The 18,893-nt window shown below is 46.0% G+C and overlaps 1 protein-coding gene across 1 annotated transcript; it reads left to right on the forward strand.

The window, feature by feature from the left end:
* The first annotated feature begins 4,382 nt into the window (after window positions 1–4,382).
* LOC110473813 (fatty acyl-CoA hydrolase precursor, medium chain) lies at window positions 4,383–14,991 on the forward strand. The gene is made up of 14 exons (XM_077786256.2): window positions 4,383–4,551; window positions 6,000–6,192; window positions 8,396–8,540; window positions 9,028–9,161; window positions 9,496–9,649; window positions 10,541–10,642; window positions 11,441–11,545; window positions 11,674–11,727; window positions 12,203–12,343; window positions 12,426–12,512; window positions 13,483–13,630; window positions 13,818–13,949; window positions 14,272–14,344; window positions 14,765–14,991. The coding sequence occupies exons 1-14, from the start codon at window positions 4,479–4,481 to the stop codon at window positions 14,937–14,939; spliced, it is 1,716 nt and encodes a 571-aa protein (XP_077642382.2). The 5' UTR covers window positions 4,383–4,478; the 3' UTR covers window positions 14,940–14,991.
* Window positions 14,992–18,893: the final 3,902 nt, after the last annotated feature.

Raw genomic sequence — 18,893 nt, forward strand, 5'->3', positions numbered from 1 at the left:
GGCTGATGAATTGCAGCTGCAGTGGTGATCTTTAGAAGGGTATAATTTTCTCTGAAGATCTGGTGGCAGTTGGGCTGGTCTTCCTCTGCGCTGGGGCCGCCTCCGAGCTCCGTCGCCGCCGCCTCACCGCGCTCCGGCCACTTCTCTGGGAGTCCTGCTGAAGGAGCTGCTTCTCTGGGAATCCCGCAAAGAGAGAGCTGCTCTGTCCCCCAAAAGGTACCCCTTTTATCCAATAAAAGAGTGCTTGGCTTCCCCCTCTGGGTGGAACATCTCACAATGGGATGGTGTTACGTTACCAGCCCTGCATTGAATCAGTCAATGGCCCATTAACAAACGATTACCTCTCTTCGGAGCAAACCATTGTTCTTGGAAGAGATAACAAACCTGCCCAACCTTCAACAGATGGCAAATAGAATACAAGCTTATCTTACAACCCAGGACAAAACCCCAAATATAAAGACTGGGACACTGTCAAAGAGCTGGGAAAGGAATAACACCATGGCCACATTGAATAGGCTACATTTAAACAGCAGATACTTCCATTATATTAATTTTCTTTTACTCATTATATATTAATTTTATTTCATGGCTTTAGTATTCATGGTCACTTGGGTCAGATTCCCAGCTGCACCTACAGTTGAAGAAATTGTTAGCAGTATATTTACTGATTCTGTTCAGCAAACACAGCTGCTGTTCTGTTCTTCACATTCTGTCAATAAAAGCCTTAATCTTTTTTTTGAAGTTTATTTCTATTGTCCCTTATTACTATAATTGCCTTTCCAAGGTGGTCACCAAGTATGTTTGTTCTGTGCCAGTCCTGCTTCTCACATCATCTTGTTGCTAAGTGGGAAATATGCAAATTTGAATTGAGATAGAATGCTCTTTGCTGTTTGATCTTTGTAACCTGCACACCTGATCAAGAAGGAGGGAGATTTAATCTGCGAAACAGAGCAGCCAACAAGCTCTGAGTGATGTCCAGCTCCAGAAACACAAACTCCTGGCCAGCAGAACTGCCCTGTTAAGGTTTGGGGCCGGACGTGTTGCAATGACCTCAGCCCCTGGGGAGGTTCACAAAGCTCCATGTGCTTCCCTTGAGCTGCTTGGCCTAAAGGAAGCTGTGAGCAGCAAGGTGCATCCCAGCTCCAGCAGCTCTGTGGCACTGGAGTCCTGGGCTGACAGACAGGGACCTTCACTTATCAAGTTCCACTTAGCGCTGCAGGCATCTCACTGGTCAGGAGCTGGGCTGTGGGAGGCTAAGGCCAATGAGCTGTCTAGACCCAGGAGTTTCGAACTGCCTATATAAGAAGGGTCTCAACAATAAAGCTCACAGTTGATCACATGAAGCCCGGGTGTGCATGTGTCAGCCTGTCTGCCTGCCTGTCTGTGTGTCTGTGTGTCATCCCTGTCTCTGACCACCAACCCCACGGAGCACGTAAATTCCAGTGTAATAGAGATCCACCTGTCAGAGCCTGCCCATGGTGCCCAGGACACCCATCCTGCAGCCAGTGAGGACATGGATGGCCCAGGTGCCCAGGACACCCATCCTGCAGCCAGTGAGGACATGGTGATGGCAGTGGCTGGCTCAGCTCCTGTGTTCCAGCCCTTCTACGTGAATGTGGTGGATGAGGAAGACTACATGGGTTTCCTTGATACAGATCATGCAGATAAGCTACTGAAGGAGTATCAGCAGAGAGAGGGTGTTGATTTGGAGCAGATGATGTCAGAAAGGTGAGAACAGGTCTGGATTTCATGGTGAAACTGGAGGAATTGTGTCGTTTCCTGTCTGCTGACTGAGAGTCTAAATGGGACACTCATTAAACCTGAATGATGTTGTCTGGAAGCTCCTTTAGGAACCCTTGGGGTGCTGTGCAGGAAGGACAGGACAGTGCACCCAGAGCTGTCAAATCTGGAGTTACTCAGAGATGGTTTTAGCTCAGCTATTTCTGAGGGACTGAGCAGTGTTCATGGGCTCCAGGTGGTGCAATGGATGGTTAATCTCTGAAACAAGATCTGTGTCAAATGGCATGACTTTATGTCATGGCATTTTACCCTTTTTTCTTTACAGGGCTAAAGCTTTCTTACAATTCAGTTGCATTTTTAAGAGTTTAATGTTTTAGATATTTTGGCTAGAGAACTGGGTGAGGGTAAGACACCTGAAGGTTTAGTAAAGGTTGCCTGAAAAACAGTTGTTGAGCGTGGTTACTGAAAATATTTTCTTAGTTTAAGTATTTTTTCTTTAACTTAGGAGGTCATCGTGAGGACTTTCAGCCACTTGTGCCTGGATTGTGGACAGCATTGAATTTGTTTCTAGCTAAAGCTGCTGTCAGTTGCAGAATCTGCATAGGAGACTTGTCAGCAGTGTTGATTTTGGTTGACCTTTAGAAAATTGTAGAACTTTAACTATGCTCAATTCAGAATTGAAAAAGACAACATCATAATTATAAAAGCACAAAAATGTTAAGAACGTCTTATGGGTTTTGATGGAATACAGCAGGCATCTGGTGGATTTGAGTCCCACGTGATAGTTGAAAACACTGTTGGTAATTGTAACTCATCAGAAACCAAAGAACTAGACACAAAATGTTCACTTGCAAGCTCTAACAGGAATTTTCTCTTAACTTGTATATCTTTTTCCAGTGTATTCATCATAATTTAATGTGAGTTTCTAGGGCTCATTGTTTTCTCAGCAGCTCAGACTCACAGTTTTCCCCATCTGCCAGAGCCCACTGAGCCCTGGCCGTGCCCTCAGCCTCTGGAGCTGCACCCCAGCACAGCCTGGCAGGGCGTGCAGGGCACTGGGGCCGAGCTCAGGAGCCACCACAACCACAGCCCAGGCTGCACACACAGCCAGCACTGCTTGGGCTCACCTGCAGGGCCTGACACCAGTTGGCTCTGGGAGCAGCCAGGTTAAAGGTGACTGGGGCTTCTCTGCAGGGGCTGTAAATCACACCTGTGCACCACACGGGGGAAGATTTGGAGTAAGGTACACGAGGAGCATTTGGAGGAAAGCGCTCAAGCACAGCCACAGCACTCAGGCTTAACAGGAGCATAACAGATGTGCTAAACTAATTGAAAGACTGTGGGTCTTGTAAGCCACTGAGCTGTAAAGAGAGGTGTGAGCAGGAATGGATCTGGAGAAATGGAGCACCTCTCCTGTGGAGACAGGCTGAGAGAACTGGGTTGTTCAGCCAGGTCAGGAGAAGGCTCTGGGCACACCTTAGAGCCCCTTGCAGTAGCCCAGGGCAGCCTACAAGAAAAATGGACAGGGGCATTTGCCAAGGACATGTAGCAACAGGACAAGGGGGAATGGCTCCAAGCCAACTAAGGTGGCTTTAAATCACACAGACAGAAGAAATTCCTCCCTCTGGGGGTGCTGAGGTCTGGCACAAGCTGCCCAGAGCAGCTGTGGCTGCCCCATCCCTGGCAGTGCCCAAGGCCAGCTTGGACAGGAAAGTGTCCCTGCCCATGGCAGAGGTGGCATGAGTAGAACTTTGAGGTTTCTTCCAACCCAAACCGTTCTGTCATCATATCCTCTGATTCTTTGAAATGCTGTTTCTGACAACTGAGAAGTCCCATGACCTGAAATTACACAACTGCCTTTCTGGGGCAAGAGCTACTGAGTCAAGGGGGAAAAAAAAGAAAAAGGCAGAGCCTAATGCTTGCATAAAACAAACACAACCTCCTAGCTAATGTGAGCAGAAAATCTCTACTCAGCTCATCTGTTCTCTCCTTTTCATGTCATCCTTCAATTATGGATGTGAAATGTATTGACATAAATCCTCTGGATTTTCCAGAGGCTTTAGATGTAGAGTTACCACGCAAATTACCACTCACTTAATATTGCTCCCACTTTACGTAAGCTGATTAATTCGTCTCATTGTTGTTACTGTATTTCAACACTATTCCAACCGACCCTGAGCACACAGAACTGAGTGTCAGGTGTCTCCTGCACCCTGCAGGAAGAGCTGGGATTTTTCTAGTATTGGTTATTTTGTCAGAGAATAGGCTTTCCTGAGAATACAAATCGCTCAATCTTCCTTCGGTAAAAGTACACTTTTCAGGGGTATCGGTTTGGCCTTGGCTCTATTGTGCTCGTCACCCGGAGACCTAACAGCAAGTGAAGCAAGCGTAAGAAGGTGGAGCCGAGGCGCCTTGCAGGCGTGTGCAGGGTGAGCAAACCGTCCCCTGGGGCGGCAGCCGGAGGTGCTGCAGCACAGGCCAGCGCTCCGGGAAGGCGAGGGGCTTGCGGAGCATTCGGAGCCCGCTGTGCCCGGGAGCGCGGGAGCGGCGTTGGGAAGGAGCGGCGGGCGCAGCGGGACCCCGCGGGGCAGGAGCGCTCCCCGCCGCCGGCCGAGCGCGCCGCTCCCGGCCTGGCTCGCGGCCGGGCACGCCCTCGCCTCGCCCGTGTGCGCCTTGGGTAGGGTGGCCCAGGGCGAGCCTATAAAGGCCCGGCCTGCGGGCTCGGTGCCAGCGGCACCATGGCAGCTGCGAGGGACACGGCGCTGCTGGCCTGCGTCCTCTTCCTCGGGGGCACGGCGCTGGTGGCCGCAGGTAAACACCGGGGCTACTGCCCCCGGGCATGGAGGGCGAGGGGCTCCTGCAGCTGCCTCCCGGAGCCAGCCGGGAGCAGGGCTCAAACCTGGGCAGGGATGGGCACAGACCTGGGCAGGGATGGGCACAAACCTGGGCAGGGATGGGCAGAGACCCTGGGCATGGATGGGCACAGACCTGGGCAGGGATGGGCACAGACCCTGGGGAGTGATGGGCACAGACCCTGGGCAGGGATGGACACAGACCCTGGGCAGGGATGGGCACAGACCCTGGGGAGTGATGGGCACAGACCCTGGGCAGGGATGGGCACAAACCTGGGCAGGGATGGGCACAGACCCTGGGCAGGGATGGGCACAAACCTGGGCAGGGATGGGCACAGACCCTAGGCAGGGATGGGCACAGACCCTGGGGAGTGATGGACACAGACCCTGGGGAGTGATGGGCACAGACCCTGGGCATGGATGGGCACAGACCCTAGGCAGGGATGGGCACAGACCCTGGGCAGGGATGGGCACAGACCCTGGGCAGGGAAGGGCTCAAACCCTGGGGACACCTAGGCACAACATTTGGGCAGAGATGGACAAAAACCCTGAGGAAAGCTGGGCACAATCTCTTGGCAGAGCTGAACATAAAAACTGGGCTGAGCTGGGCACCATCCCTGGGGAGAGTTGGGCATAAATCCTGGGCAGAGATGGGCACAAACCCTGAGTTGAGCAGGGCACACAAACTGAGCTGCAGTAGCAGTAATTTCATTTCAGTTTTTAATCTGCTTTCAGTCATTTGTCTTACTTGCCTTCTTTGCAAATAGCAAAATCAAATCCCTGTCCCAAAACCTTGCCCGCTGAGGCCAAACAGCCACAGTAGCATGTCTCTAATTTGATGTTTGAATTTTCACACAGATCTTAAAATGATTCTTGATTAAATGTTCACAGGAATTGTTTGTGCCAGACTATTTCAGCTATGTTAGAAGCTTTTTCAAGGGTCTGGAATAGATTTTCTCTGATTATTGTCTTTTCTTAATGAGAGCAACCTTATTGGGTTTTTACGTAACAACCCAGTGCAAAACAAAACATTAAAATCTATATGCAACCACTAAAGTGTGTGTGGTAAGACAGTGCAAATTACATATCTGAAGGAGATTGTACATACAGACCAATCAAAACGAAGGCTGAAATAATGTCAGCTACAATGATTTAATAAAGGTATAATAAAAGTGTGTTAGAATAAATTAGTAAATCTAAAATTTAAATGAGTAAACACTAGTAATGAAATTAGTAAAATAAAATAGCAGATTAGAATAGCGTACTGTTAAATCTGATGAGAGTTTGTTGAAGCTTTACGTATAAAAAGTACTTGTTTAGGGGAACAAAAGGTGTATATTTAAGTAGCAAATCTAGCAATTACTTTCAAACAGAGCAATGATGTGATTTTGTGCTGCTGTCCCACAGAAGAACCAGAAGCGGAGACCAAATATGGGAGAGTGCGAGGCTACCCATTCACAGTGGACACAGCTGAGAGGACTGTAAATGTCTTTTTGGGACTTCCTTTTGCTAAGCCTCCGCTTGGATCCCTGAGGTTTTCTGAACCCCAGCCACCCGAGCCTTGGGAAGGTGTCAGAGATGCCACTTCCTACCCACCAATGTAAGGCAATGATCAAACCACTGAACCTTTGTAGATGTTATACTCTGTGCACTTCCCTGACACTGACGTGCACACAGGGCCATCCACAAAGACAAATTCCTTGGTGCCCTCTCGTTGCACCTGCAGCTGTTCCAGTGGATGCATTTCTAAAGACACTCTGTGAGCTGCTCTTTACCAAAAGATGCTCTTTCACAGGCATCAGTGATGAACTGAGCTGGAGCAGCCCTTTGCAGAGACTGCTCTGGCTTGGGAGCACTTGGCCTGCAGTTAAACCTCTGGAGCAGAGGCAGAAAGAAGCTGAGGAAATGTTGGAATACAACATTAGGAGGAAAATGCTGAATCGAGTGCTTAAAAGGGCACATAAGAAATGCACAGCAATCCTAACCTATCTTGTAAATGTCTCGCTCCCCTTGTCCTACTGCCCTTGTTGTGTGACTCAAGCCTAATATCTACCATTGCAACGTAAAAAGCTATTGGAGATGTGAAATTAATAATTTACATTTTCATTGAATCAATTTATAGCCATATTGTAGTAGTTTTGGTTCACCAGTTTGAGATTTTCCAGCCGATGCCCCAGCGAGTTTAGTGGGTTCAGTGCTGGCCAATCATCAGTGCACTCACTAAAATGCACTCACGCATTTTCTGCTGTGAGCTAGGACCAGGGGGAAGGCAAAGCAGGCTCAAAACATTAAAATAATATAAAGAAAAACTTATTAACAGTTACGAAAAGGAAGGGTAATAAGAATCAGAACAAAATTTTCAGGATCCCTTTCCTCTCTCCAAAACCTTTTCTTTCCCAATGACAATGTAAAGAAACAAAACCTTAAATTTAATTTTACCACCTCTAGAATAGTCTTTTCTTTAATTCACTTACAGAGAGTAGTTCCTCTTGTTAAAGTTATGGAGTGTCCTCCACAAGAAAACAGTTCTCTCGTGGCGCTCTTCATGAATAGCAGCCATCCATGGAAATCTGCAATCATGAAATCCTTTCCATTTTCCACTAGCTTTTCCCACAGCTGTGGTCATGGACCATGTCAACTTATGGAGTACTGTTTTAAATTGAGCTATTCAAAGGCAAAGGTTCTCATTATCTAGCTCAGAAATCCTCTTCTTCCTGGGGGCACGGGATTTTCATCACTCTTCTCTCCTTCTCTGTTCAAACTTCTCACAGGATCACAGCTACTTTAACATCTGTTTACTTAGCATGGAGGCCTTTGCTCAATATCTATAATTGGGACAATTTCAACTCCCCATACCTTCATGCGTTATAGGGAAAAAGTCTTTTCTACATAGCTTTACAAGAGGATTTCAGCCCCAGAATCAAGGTATCGCCTCATCCCTCCCATCTGGGACTTCTTCACTGACTTCTGTGTCTTCATGTTGCTCCTCTACATTGCCTTTTGTTATTTTCTCTCACTTGCGGGAGGATGGAAGCACTGAACAAGTTAACGTCTCGCCCGGGCCTGCTGATGGTCACTGGCCCGGCCGGGCTCGGGACCTTGCAGCCAAAGCCGTGTCTGGGGGGGCTGATGGCTTCTCCTCCCCCTCTGCAGGGGTTGTGGCTGAACCTCAGCAGGGGTAGAATCCTGGCTGAGCTGGCCCGGCCAGGGCTGCTCCTGGGGGCCGGCGGACTCGGCCTCCGGGCTGGCAGCACGAAATGGCAGCCGTGGCCCGGCCCGGCCTCGGCCCCGCGGGCTCCCCTGCCCTGGCCGGCCCCGATGGAGCGGGCGCCCCAGGAAAGGGTGCCCGACCAGGGCTCGGCCCCGGCACCTGTGTGCCCACCGGAGCAGAACGAGGAAGTTCCTGCATTTCCTTCGACTTCAACATGTGTCCATCACAGAAACGTGTACAGATTTGCAGAGGCTAGAAGCTCTGCAGCACTTCCGTGAATGCCTCCCATGCAAGCCACCACACCATATGTATTTCCTGATATAATTCTGTGATATTTTGAAACATGCTAAAGTGTATCTACATGTCACTGTGTACTGCAGTGGCTTTATTTTTACAGATCTCATTAATGACTAGTCAAAGAAAAAAAATATATTAAAAGCAAAAAAATACTATGTTTGCAGTTGTGACCAATCTAGAAGTGTGCTAGAGATCAGTTTCTGGTTGGCACTTTGCTGTGGAAGTACAAAAAACTTCTCTTCACAACTTTCTGGTTTTAGTGAATTCTCTTGCTTATTACTTTCCATTTATTTAGGTGTCTACAGGACCAAGTACAAGGACAGAATATTTCAGATATGATTACCAACAGAAAAGAGAAAGTTCCTCTGCGAGTGTCTGAGGATTGCCTGTACCTAAATGTGTACACACCCGTTTCTACAGGAAAACAGGAGAAGCTGCCTGTAAGCAAAAATCTTACAACACCTTGAGCAAAATTATCTGATAGCCAACACTCAACCTGTGCCATGAGCAGACGTGCAGGGGCACTTTTGTAGTGATGATCAACTTCCATGCTTGACCCCAGCAAATATTAGCTGAAATTGAAAAGAGACACAAAATCTTGTTTTACAAGTAAAATTGTATTGTCATTCTAACTAAGCAGCACTTGATTTAATCTAAATGATCTGTCCAAAGACACAGGGCACTGACACAGTGTAGGCACTTAACAAAATAAGTGCCACTATGTAGACCTGCAGGCCTTAGATTTCTGTAATATCTGAAAGATTTCTGAAATATCTGTAATATCTGAAAGATTTCTGTAATATCTGAAATATATTCTGAAAGAATCAGGATTGAAATAACACAAAATATTATATCTTGGGCTATAATTAGCGTTTATCACTGGGGGCTCTTACCTGTGCTGGCTTGATCCTGTTTTTCTCTTCCCAGGTCTTAGTATGGATCCATGGGGGTGGATTAGTTGTTGGAGCAGCTTCATCCTATGATGGCTCAGCAATGGCAGCCTTTGACAATGTGGTGGTTGTAACAATTCAGTACAGACTAGGTATTGCTGGATATTTTAGGTAAGTTGGTTGATCTGTTTTGCCAAAGTGATTTCCAAAAGGATGTGTGCAAAGCCTTTGTAAAGAGGAGTGCAGAAGAATTGCTTATGCAAAGAAACATTTCTGAACTGCACCTGCAAACGTTGGGGACAATTTCCAGTCCCAAGGCAGCTTCCAGATCTGTTCTTGTGGGGCTGCTGCTCCAGTCTCAGGGCTTCCCGAGCCATTCATCTGTCAGTTGTGTAGGGAGGTTCTGTGTAGAGAATGGCAGATGATTGCTCACACCACAGATTGTGTTTCTTTCTGCCTCTTTGTCTGCACTGAGCATTTGAACAAAGCTGTTCTGTCCATGCAGCACTGGTGATGAGCATGCCCGTGGTAACTGGGGATATTTAGACCAAGTAGCAGCTCTTCGGTGGATTCAGGAAAATATCATGCATTTTGGAGGAGATCCAGGATCTGTCACCATCTTTGGAGAATCTGCAGGAGGAATCAGTGTTTCTGCTCTTGTAAGTTCAGAGTAGTATGGAACTTGGATTACTTAGAGGATAAAAACCCCTCCATCCATTTGCAGTATCTGCATGAGAAGTCAGTGAGAGAAAAGGGATGGTGTTACAGTGACACATCACCTGGGTATTTGAGACAACAATGAGGCAGCAGTACAGCAAAACAATACAGATTTTGAATGATAAAAATGTGTAATTTTCATACTCTAAGGTTGTAGTTAAGTAACAGCATGTTATCCTTTATCTGCTGAATTGAATTCTGCTTGGTTTGGGTTGTTCTTTTTCAATGTAAAAAACCCTCAAAGTCTAACCTCATTGAGAAAAGTCCTTTACAAGGAGTTGTGAGCTCGTGCCCATTTTCTGTTTGCTTTGACAGCCACTTGTGCAAAGTGATGGAGGTGAATACTCCTGGTAGCTGATGCAGCCCTGCAGTTTGTGACCCAGTGCTGGTGTAACATCTTTACTCCAGCACAGAGCACACTGGCTGTGATGCTCCCCTTGTCCCGTCCCTCCCACTTTGGTACAGATGTCACAGTGCAGCCAGGCTTCATTGTACATGGCAGACAAATCCCTGTTTCCTCTGGCCAGAAACACTTTCCTGCCCCTCTGCAGCAGAGCAGACTGCCTTGGGCACATTCCCTCTGTACCTGCTTTGCAGGGTGGTGCCAGGAACCTTTGGAAGCAAAGTGCAGTGGGAGGGGAAAGGCGCTGAACTCCTGGTCCCTGGGAGCGCTGCAAAGCACTTTGCACAGCTGGACTATGGTCAGAGGTTACACAAAAACACTCTTACCACATGGGCTTTCAAAATGCTCCAAATGGCCACTGCGGATACTGAAATCTAAAATCCCTGGCTAGAAAACAGTGCTTGACATGCTTGTTCTTGCTTTTTCACAGGTCTTATCTCCCCTGGCCAAGGGCTTGTTCCACAAGGCCATTTCAGAGAGTGGCACTGTAACCCTGGGCTTGTTCACTGACCAGCCAAATGAGGATGCACAAGTGTGTATTTGTGGTAATTTTAATTACTTTTCCCAGGTAGTTCTGTGTATCGTAAATTGTTCAGTCAAAAGTACAGAAACATGGTTTCTTTCTTGTGAATCAAAGCAGTCACTAAAGACAAACAGTGTGCAAAGAGTACATGTTTAAGGATGTGTTGCTATTCAAACAGCCAGATAGCCAGAAAGAGAAAAGAATGAAATGTAAATGAAAAATCTCATGTAGTGTCTTCAAGAAGAGTCCATTTACACCTTTTGGCTGGGAAATTGTATCAGATTGTGAATACTCTTCCCCTCCCGTTTGATGCCTGTAGTCTGTCGATAAACAAGTCTTTATTCATTTTTTTAAAATTTGAGAACTACAGGCTTCTACTCTTTTCTTTTCTCTTCAACTACAAGGAACAATTTCCAGAAACTGGGACCTGAAATAAGAGACAGCTCTCTCTAATGACAACTCTTGCTGCAGACAAAGACATCACCAAGAATGGCAGAATGTGCTCTCTGTTCCCCTGCAGATGGTTTATTCTCTACCTCCTTCATGTCACCCAGTCTCCTCAGCCCAGCCTGTTATTTACCAGAATTGTCTTAGAATATTTCTGTATCAAAAAAATTGAAGGAAGAGGTTTTCCCCTTATGCCCAGCTCATGGTCTGAAGGACTGTGAGAGCTTCCAGTGCCCTCCCTCTGGACCTGGAGCAAGCCAGGCTCCAGCAACCTTTGTGCAGGAGCTTTGCTGGACTCGCTGTCTCATAGAGCCAGACACAGCAAATGTGTTCAAAAATGTTTGTTCTCACTGCTTGCAGAAAATTGCTGCTGCCTCTGGCTGTGAAAAGTCCAGTTCAGCTGCAATGGTTGAATGCTTGAGAGGAAAAACAGAAGAAGAATTACTACAGATAGCACTGAAAATGGTAGGTGAAATGATACTTTGTGCATTTCAATGACACCTCAGACTTTTGCATAACAGAGAATACTCTTTGTGAGCTTTAATATTCAAACCTGAAGTGCATGTAAAATGTGACTTTTCTTGATTTTTCAGGACATGACAGCATTGCAGGTCTGCAAGGACACCTCGCCTGAAAATTGTAAACAGGTTCCTGTCCTGACCTTCTATTCTGCATGCACTTGGAATCACCTGTGGTTTGCTATTGTGCTCTGCCAGGGCAAGGAAAAGAAAATGGCACAGATGATTCTGGAGAACTGAAAATCAAATCATATATTATGTCCTACTTAAAAGTTCTTATCATAATGCTTATGTTCCTTTGAAATTTCAATACAGAAGTGGTTTTTCCCCACTGTTCCACACATCCATGCCCATATTGAACTAAGAAAATATGTAAATTCAACATAATGACTTCTGCTTCACAAACAATATAAATATCTTCACAGACCCTCCTGCCTAGTGCAGAAAATCAGTCAGAAAACACATTTAAAATGGCTTGGATAATATTATTTGTTCTATTTATATTTGGCTTCAGTTTGGAACTGCAGTAAAATCTGAACATCTTTAAGAAGCAAAATTAATGTTTTAATGAAGCTTTCTTTTTCTTTATTCCCTTTTTGTTCAGGATTTCTTTTTCATCAATTCATGTGTAGATGGTGTATTTTTTCCAAAAAGTCCCAAGGAATTACTATCTGAAAAATCAATGAATGAGGTCCCATACATAATAGGAGTAAATAACTGTGAATTCGGATGGGCAATTCCTATGGTAAGAGAATTATAGTGTTATTTAAACATCATTTTTTAAATAGTGGCTGTTTTATATAAGTATGATTGTCTGTGTCATACAGGCAATGAAATATCCTCCTTTTGCGGATGGTCTGGATAAAGATGTTGCACGTCAAATTTTACAGAGCAACTTAGCAGTATTCAATAAGGTAAGAGACCAGTTTCAGAATAACCCAGTGCTGCTGCTTCTCTGCTCTGGCTGTTATTACCCCTGGAAGAACTCATTTCACAGGGAAATGCCATTGTGCTGGACAGCTCCCTGAATTGGGGCATACATGGGCACAGATGTGCTGCATTCCTGTTACCTCTAGTGACTGGAAATACTCTCTACGTTTCCAGCCTAAACGCCCCTCTTCTTAAAAAGGAGTTCAGTGGCAATCCAGGAGTACCTAAACACAGGTCACCTGGGACATTTTAGATACCCTCAGGTTGTGCAAGATGTGCAGAGTACCAGCAGGTATGGCAGGAGACCTATAGGACACGACCTCCTAAAGCAGCAGTTGGGCTCTGGAAAGAAAAGCCCGAGAGGTTTGGGGAGCACTGACACCTTTGTTCAGGTTTCTTGAGGTTTTGCTTCCCTGTAATTTATAAATCTCTTGGCTTTGTGGTGCCTTTGTGCTCTCCTGAAACTGCTAGCTAGAGAAACACAGATTAAGAGGTAAGAATTAAGGATCTAGAAGCAGGGCCAGTACTTGCAAGGATCATTCAATGACACCAACCTCCACCATGACCGTGGAAATGCAGAGCCCAGGCTTGTTCTGAATGGGAGAAATTATGGTCATCTACAACAATCAATGGAGTTTATGGAATCCAGCAGGATTTCTGTGCTGTTATGAAGGTGTTTCCACAGTAGAGAGAACAATCAGCATCACTGACTGCTGTTTTTCTGAAGGTGGTTGATCCTTTGATCTTGCATCCCTCTTTTCCCTGAGATCACCTGTACCCATAGCTGTGTAACTGCAATCCTGAGCTCCAAGCCACACTCTGGCACAGCTGAGGGTTTTCTCTGAAAGCTGTTGCTGAGGATTTGCCAGGGATGTGCAGGTGCCACACTCACTCACTGCTGTTCCTCCTTATAATACTCATCATCCTTACAAGTACTTTTTCTTGCTGTTTCAGGGCCTTACATCTGAAGTTGTTGACAGAGTGTACAGGGAGTACATGGGGCATGCAGAAAGCCCTGCTCAGGTCCGAGATGGCCTCCTGGATGCAATGGGAGATGTCTACTTTGTCATCTCAGCTGTGGAAGTGGCCAGATACCACAGAGGTAAGCCAGCAGCTTCAGAACAGCTGTAGAACTCTATCTGGGGCTGGTTTGGCCCGTGTGCAGCACTTTTCACTATCCAGAGAACCGGCAGTGTTTTCATTCAACCAAAACAGTTTTTCATGGAAGTTTATCATCTCTGGAGCAGGTATTTTCAGCTCTCAAAGCAGCACTTTTCTGTATCCTCTAGATGCTGGCAACCCAGTCTACTTCTATGAATTCCAACATCGACCGAGTTCAGTGGAAGGTGTGGTACCAGAGTTTGTAAAAGCAGATCACGGAGCTGAGATTGCCTTTGTCTTTGGAAAGCCATTCTTAGCAGGTGATGCACCCATGCTTACTCCTTATTCCTTTTAGAACCTCATTATTACTCGCTTCAATCACTGCAGGGCTTTAGAACAGAATTTCTCTCTTTGAAGCATTATAAACAATATATTTATGTAAGTATAACTTATATACCATTAGCTTTATAACGATCATCAACATTTTCTGTCTTCACTAGTAGGTACTTCTCATTTTATCTGCAGGTCTCTTCCAGGAAAAACTCCCAACAGCTCAGGGCAACCAGGAGAAGTGTTGCAATTGATATAGCTGATACAAATTATTTACTTTCTAATGTGGCTGTTTCATCTCTCCCTTTGCAGGAGGGGCTACAAAAGAAGAAAATAAACTGAGCAGAACTGTTATGAGATACTGGACCAACTTTGCTAAAAACGGGTGAGAATCACAATGCTGGTTGCAGCTCAAGTTTCGTCTGTGCTGCCCAGAACATACTTACCTGCCTGAAGCACTACTTATATGGTGGTTCCTGGAAATTTGGCAGAATTTAAGTTAAATATTGAAGCAATTTCTCTTCTTAATGGTCTTTTAGAAGAACCTGCAGACACGAGGAAATAAAAAAATCTAAGAGCAGTTACTCCATCTGCAGTGGAGGTTTAGATCTCAAATTAATGGCAGCTCTTAGACTTTTGCTGTTCCACTGATGAGCATTTTCATAAAATACTGTCCATTTATTCAGGTACCAGAATCACATCGTCTGGGCTCATCTGTTGGTTTTCTGAAATGCTCTGAAGCTGAGCAGTCAGAGAGCAATGGATTGGCAAAGAGAGAGCTAACATTTCCTTCTATTATTTCCAGAAATCCCAACGGAGAGGGCTTGGTCCATTGGCCCCTGTATGACCTGGAGGAAAAATACCTGGGAATAGACCTGGAGCAAAAGGCAGCAGAGAAACTGAAAGAACACAGAATGCAGTTTTGGCAACAGCTCATGAAACAAAGCCAGACTGGAAGGGAAAAACACACAGATTTATAAGAGCTGTGGAGGGTACAGTTTGCTTTTAAAACCCAAGGGAAAGTCAAACAAACTTGAGTTGTTTTTTTTTTTTTTGCACACCTGTGGATCTCAAGCAGTGTCATCTGCGCTACCTGGCCACCCCCTTTTGTGCATTTTCCACAACTTGTGAAGAACACCAGTTGTGGCAATTAGTAACAGCTCATTGCAGCAACCATACTGCCACTTCTGTCACACATTTCTTACCCCTTCCCTTGTTTTGGTCTGACACAGCCTTTATGTCTATTAGTGGTGTGTTTGTTGAATCAATGTGTCTGTCCTTGTACATTGACAAAAATCATTATCCTAACAGGACAGAAGAAATGCCGTGTCTTTGGGAATGCAAAGCCATAAGTACAAGTCCTGGGTAGAAGGAAGGTCTCTCATTAGGCACACATGATAACAAATTCATTTCTGACTGGGGAGAGGAAGTGTTCTGTCCATCTCTGGATTTCAAACCTGTCTTGGTTCGACAAGACAGGAGTCTGTGAAGGAGGGCTAAAGCCTCCTGTGCAATGGAGAAGGTAAACCCCCTCTTTCCGAATTACTAGGATTTTTAAATTAAAAGGCTCTCAGGCAATGATATGGGAATGGGACTAACAATTCTTTACTAGGAGAAAACTAGATAACAATTTAAAAAGGCAAATGCAATCGGTACAAACAAAACTAGTGATAAAGTCCACAACCTGAGGAGTCGGGGTGTTGGTAGCAGTCCGGTGGGAATGATAGCTGCTTCTCTTGCAGTGGCTGATGAATTGCAGCTGCAGTGGTGATCTTTTGAAGGGTAGAGTTTTCTCTGAAGATCTGGTGGCAGTTGGGCCGGTCTTCCTCTGCGCCGGGGCCGCCTCCGAGCTCCGCCGCCGCCTCACTGCGCTCCGGCCGCTTCTCCTGGGAGTCCTGCTGAAGGAGCTGCTTCTCTGGGAATCCCGCAAAGAGAGAGCTGCTCTGTCCCCCAAAAGCTACCCTTTTATCCAATAAAAGAGTGCTTGGCTTCCCCCTCTGGGTGGAACATCTCACAATGGGATGGTGTTACGTTACCAGCCCTGCATTGAATCAGTCAATGGCCCATTAACAAACCATTACCTCTTCGGAGCAAACCATTGTTCTTGGAAAAGATAACAAACCTGCCCAACCTTCAACAGATGGCAAATAGAATACAAGCTTATCTTACAACCCAGGACAAAACCCCAAATATAAAGACTGGGACACTGTCAAAGAGCTGGGAAAGGAATAACACCATGGCCACATTGAATAGGCTACATTTAAACAGCAGATACTTCCATTATATTAATTTTCTTTTACTCATTATATATTCATTTTATTTCATGGCTTTAGTATTCATGGTCCCTTGGGTCAGATTCCCAGCTGCACCTACAGTTGAAGAAATTGTTAGCACTATATTTGCTGATTCTGTTCAGCAAACACAGCTGCTGTTCTGTTCTTCACATTCTGTCAATAAAAGCCTTAATCTTTTTTTTGAAGTTTATTTCTATTGTCCCTTATTACTATAATTGCCTTTCCAAGGTGGTCACCAAGTATGTTTGTTCTGTGCCAGTCCTGCTTGTCACATCATCTTGTTGCTAAGTGGGAAATATGCAAATTTGAATTGAGATAGCATGTTCTGTGCTGTTTGATCTTTGTAACCTGCACACCTGATCAAGAAGGAGGGAGATTTAATCTGTGAAACAGAGCAGCCAACAAGCTCTGAGTGATGTCCAGCTCCAGAAACACAAACTCCTGGCCAGCAGAACTGCCCTGTTAAGGTTTGGGGCTGGACGTGTTGCAATGACCTCAGCCCCTGGGGAGGTTCACAAAGCTCCATGTGCTTCCCTTGAGCTGCTTGGCCTAAAGGAAGCTGTGAGCAGCAAGGTGGAGTGTGCATCCCAGCTCCAGCAGCTCTGTGGTACTGGAGTCCTGGGCTGACAGACAGGGACCTTCACTTATCACGTTCCACTTAGCGCTGCAGGCATCTCACTGGTCAGGAGCTGGGCTGTGGGAGGCTCAGGCCAATGAGCTGTCTAGACCCAGGAGTTTCGAACTGCCTATATAAGAAGGGACTCAACAATAAAGCTCACAGTTTATCACATGAAGCCCGGGTGTGCATGTGTCAGCCTGTCTGCCTGCCTGTCTGTGTGTCTGTGTGTCATCCCTGTCTCTGACCACCAACCCCACGGAGCACATAAATTCCAGTGTAATAGAGATCCACCTGTCAGAGCCTGCCCATGGTGCCCAGGACACCCATCCTGCAGCCAGTGAGGACATGGATGGCCCAGGTGCCCAGGACACCCATCCTGCAGCCAGTGAGGACATGGTGATGGCAGTGGCTGGTTCAGCCCCTGTGTTCCAGCCCTTCTACGTGAATGTGGTGGATGAGGAAGACTACATGGGTTTCCTTGATACAGATCATGCAGATAAGCTACTGAAGGAGTATCAGCAGAGAGAGGGTGTTGATTTGGAGCAGATGATGTCAGAAAGGTGAGAACAGGTCTGGATTTCATGGTGAAACTGGAGGAATTGTGTCGTTTCCTGTCTGCTGACTGAGAGTCTAAATGGGACACTCATTAAACCTGAATGATGTTGTCTGGAAGCTCCTTTAGGAACCCTTGGGGTGCTGTGCAGGAAGGACAGGACAGTGCACCCAGAGCTGTCAAATCTGGAGTTACTCAGAGATGGTTTTAGCTCAGCTATTTCTGAGGGACTGAGCAGTGTTCATGGGCTCCAGGTGGTGCAATGGATGGTTAATCTCTGAAACAAGATCTGTGTCAAATGGCATGACTTTATGTCATGGCATTTTACCCTTTTTTCTTTACAGGGCTAAAGCTTTCTTACAATTCAGTTGCATTTTTAAGAGTTTAATGTTTTAGATATTTTGGCTAGAGAACTGGGTGAGGGTAAGACACCTGAAGGTTTAGTAAAGGTTGCCTGAAAAACAGTTGTTGAGCGTGGTTACTGAAAATATTTTCTTAGTTTAAGTATTTTTTCTTTAACTTAGGAGGTCATCGTGAGGACTTTCAGCCACTTGTGCCTGGATTGTGGACAGCATTGAATTTGTTTCTAGCTAAAGCTGCTGTCAGTTGCAGAATCTGCATAGGAGACTTGTCAGCAGTGTTGATTTTGGTTGACCTTTAGAAAATTGTAGAACTTTAACTATGCTCAATTCAGAATTGAAAAAGACAACATCATAATTATAAAAGCACAAAAATGTTAAGAACGTCTTATGGGTTTTGATGGAATACAGCAGGCATCTGGTGGATTCGAGTCCCACGTGATAGTTGAAAACACTGTTGGTAATTGTAAGTCATCAGAAACCAAAGAACTAGACACAAAATATTCACTTGCAAGCTCTAACAGGAATTTTCTCTTAACTTGTATATCTTTTTCCAGTGTATTCATCATAATTTAATGTGAGTTTCTAGGGCTCATTGTTTTCTCAGCAGCTCAGACTCACAGTTTTCCCCATCTGCCAGAGCCCAGTGAGCCCTGGCCGTGCCCTCAGCCTCTGGAGCTGCACCCCAGCACAGCCTGGCAGGGCGTGCAGGGCACTGGGGCAGAGCTCAGGAGCCACCACAACCACAGCCCAGGCTGCACACACAGCCAGCACTGCTTGGGCTCACCTGCAGGGCCTGACACCAGTTGGCTCTGGGAGCAGCCAGGTTAAAGGTGACTGGGGCTTCTCTGCAGGGGCTGTAAATCACACCTGTGCACCACACGGGGGAAGATTTGGAGTAAGGTACACGAGGAGCATTTGGAGGAAAGCGCTCAAGCACAGCCACAGCACTCAGGCTTAACAGGAGCATAACAGATGTGCTAAACTAATTGAAAGACTGTGGGTCTTGTAAGCCACTGAGCTGTAAAGAGAGGTGTGAGCAGGAATGGATCTGGAGAAATGGAGCACCTCTCCTGTGGAGACAGGCTGAGAGAACTGGGTTGTTCAGC

The sequence above is a fragment of the Lonchura striata genome, chromosome 11 (assembly GCF_050655825.1).
Source record: "Lonchura striata isolate lonStrDom1 chromosome 11, ASM5065582v1, whole genome shotgun sequence".
Taxonomy (NCBI): Eukaryota; Metazoa; Chordata; class Aves; order Passeriformes; family Estrildidae; genus Lonchura; species Lonchura striata.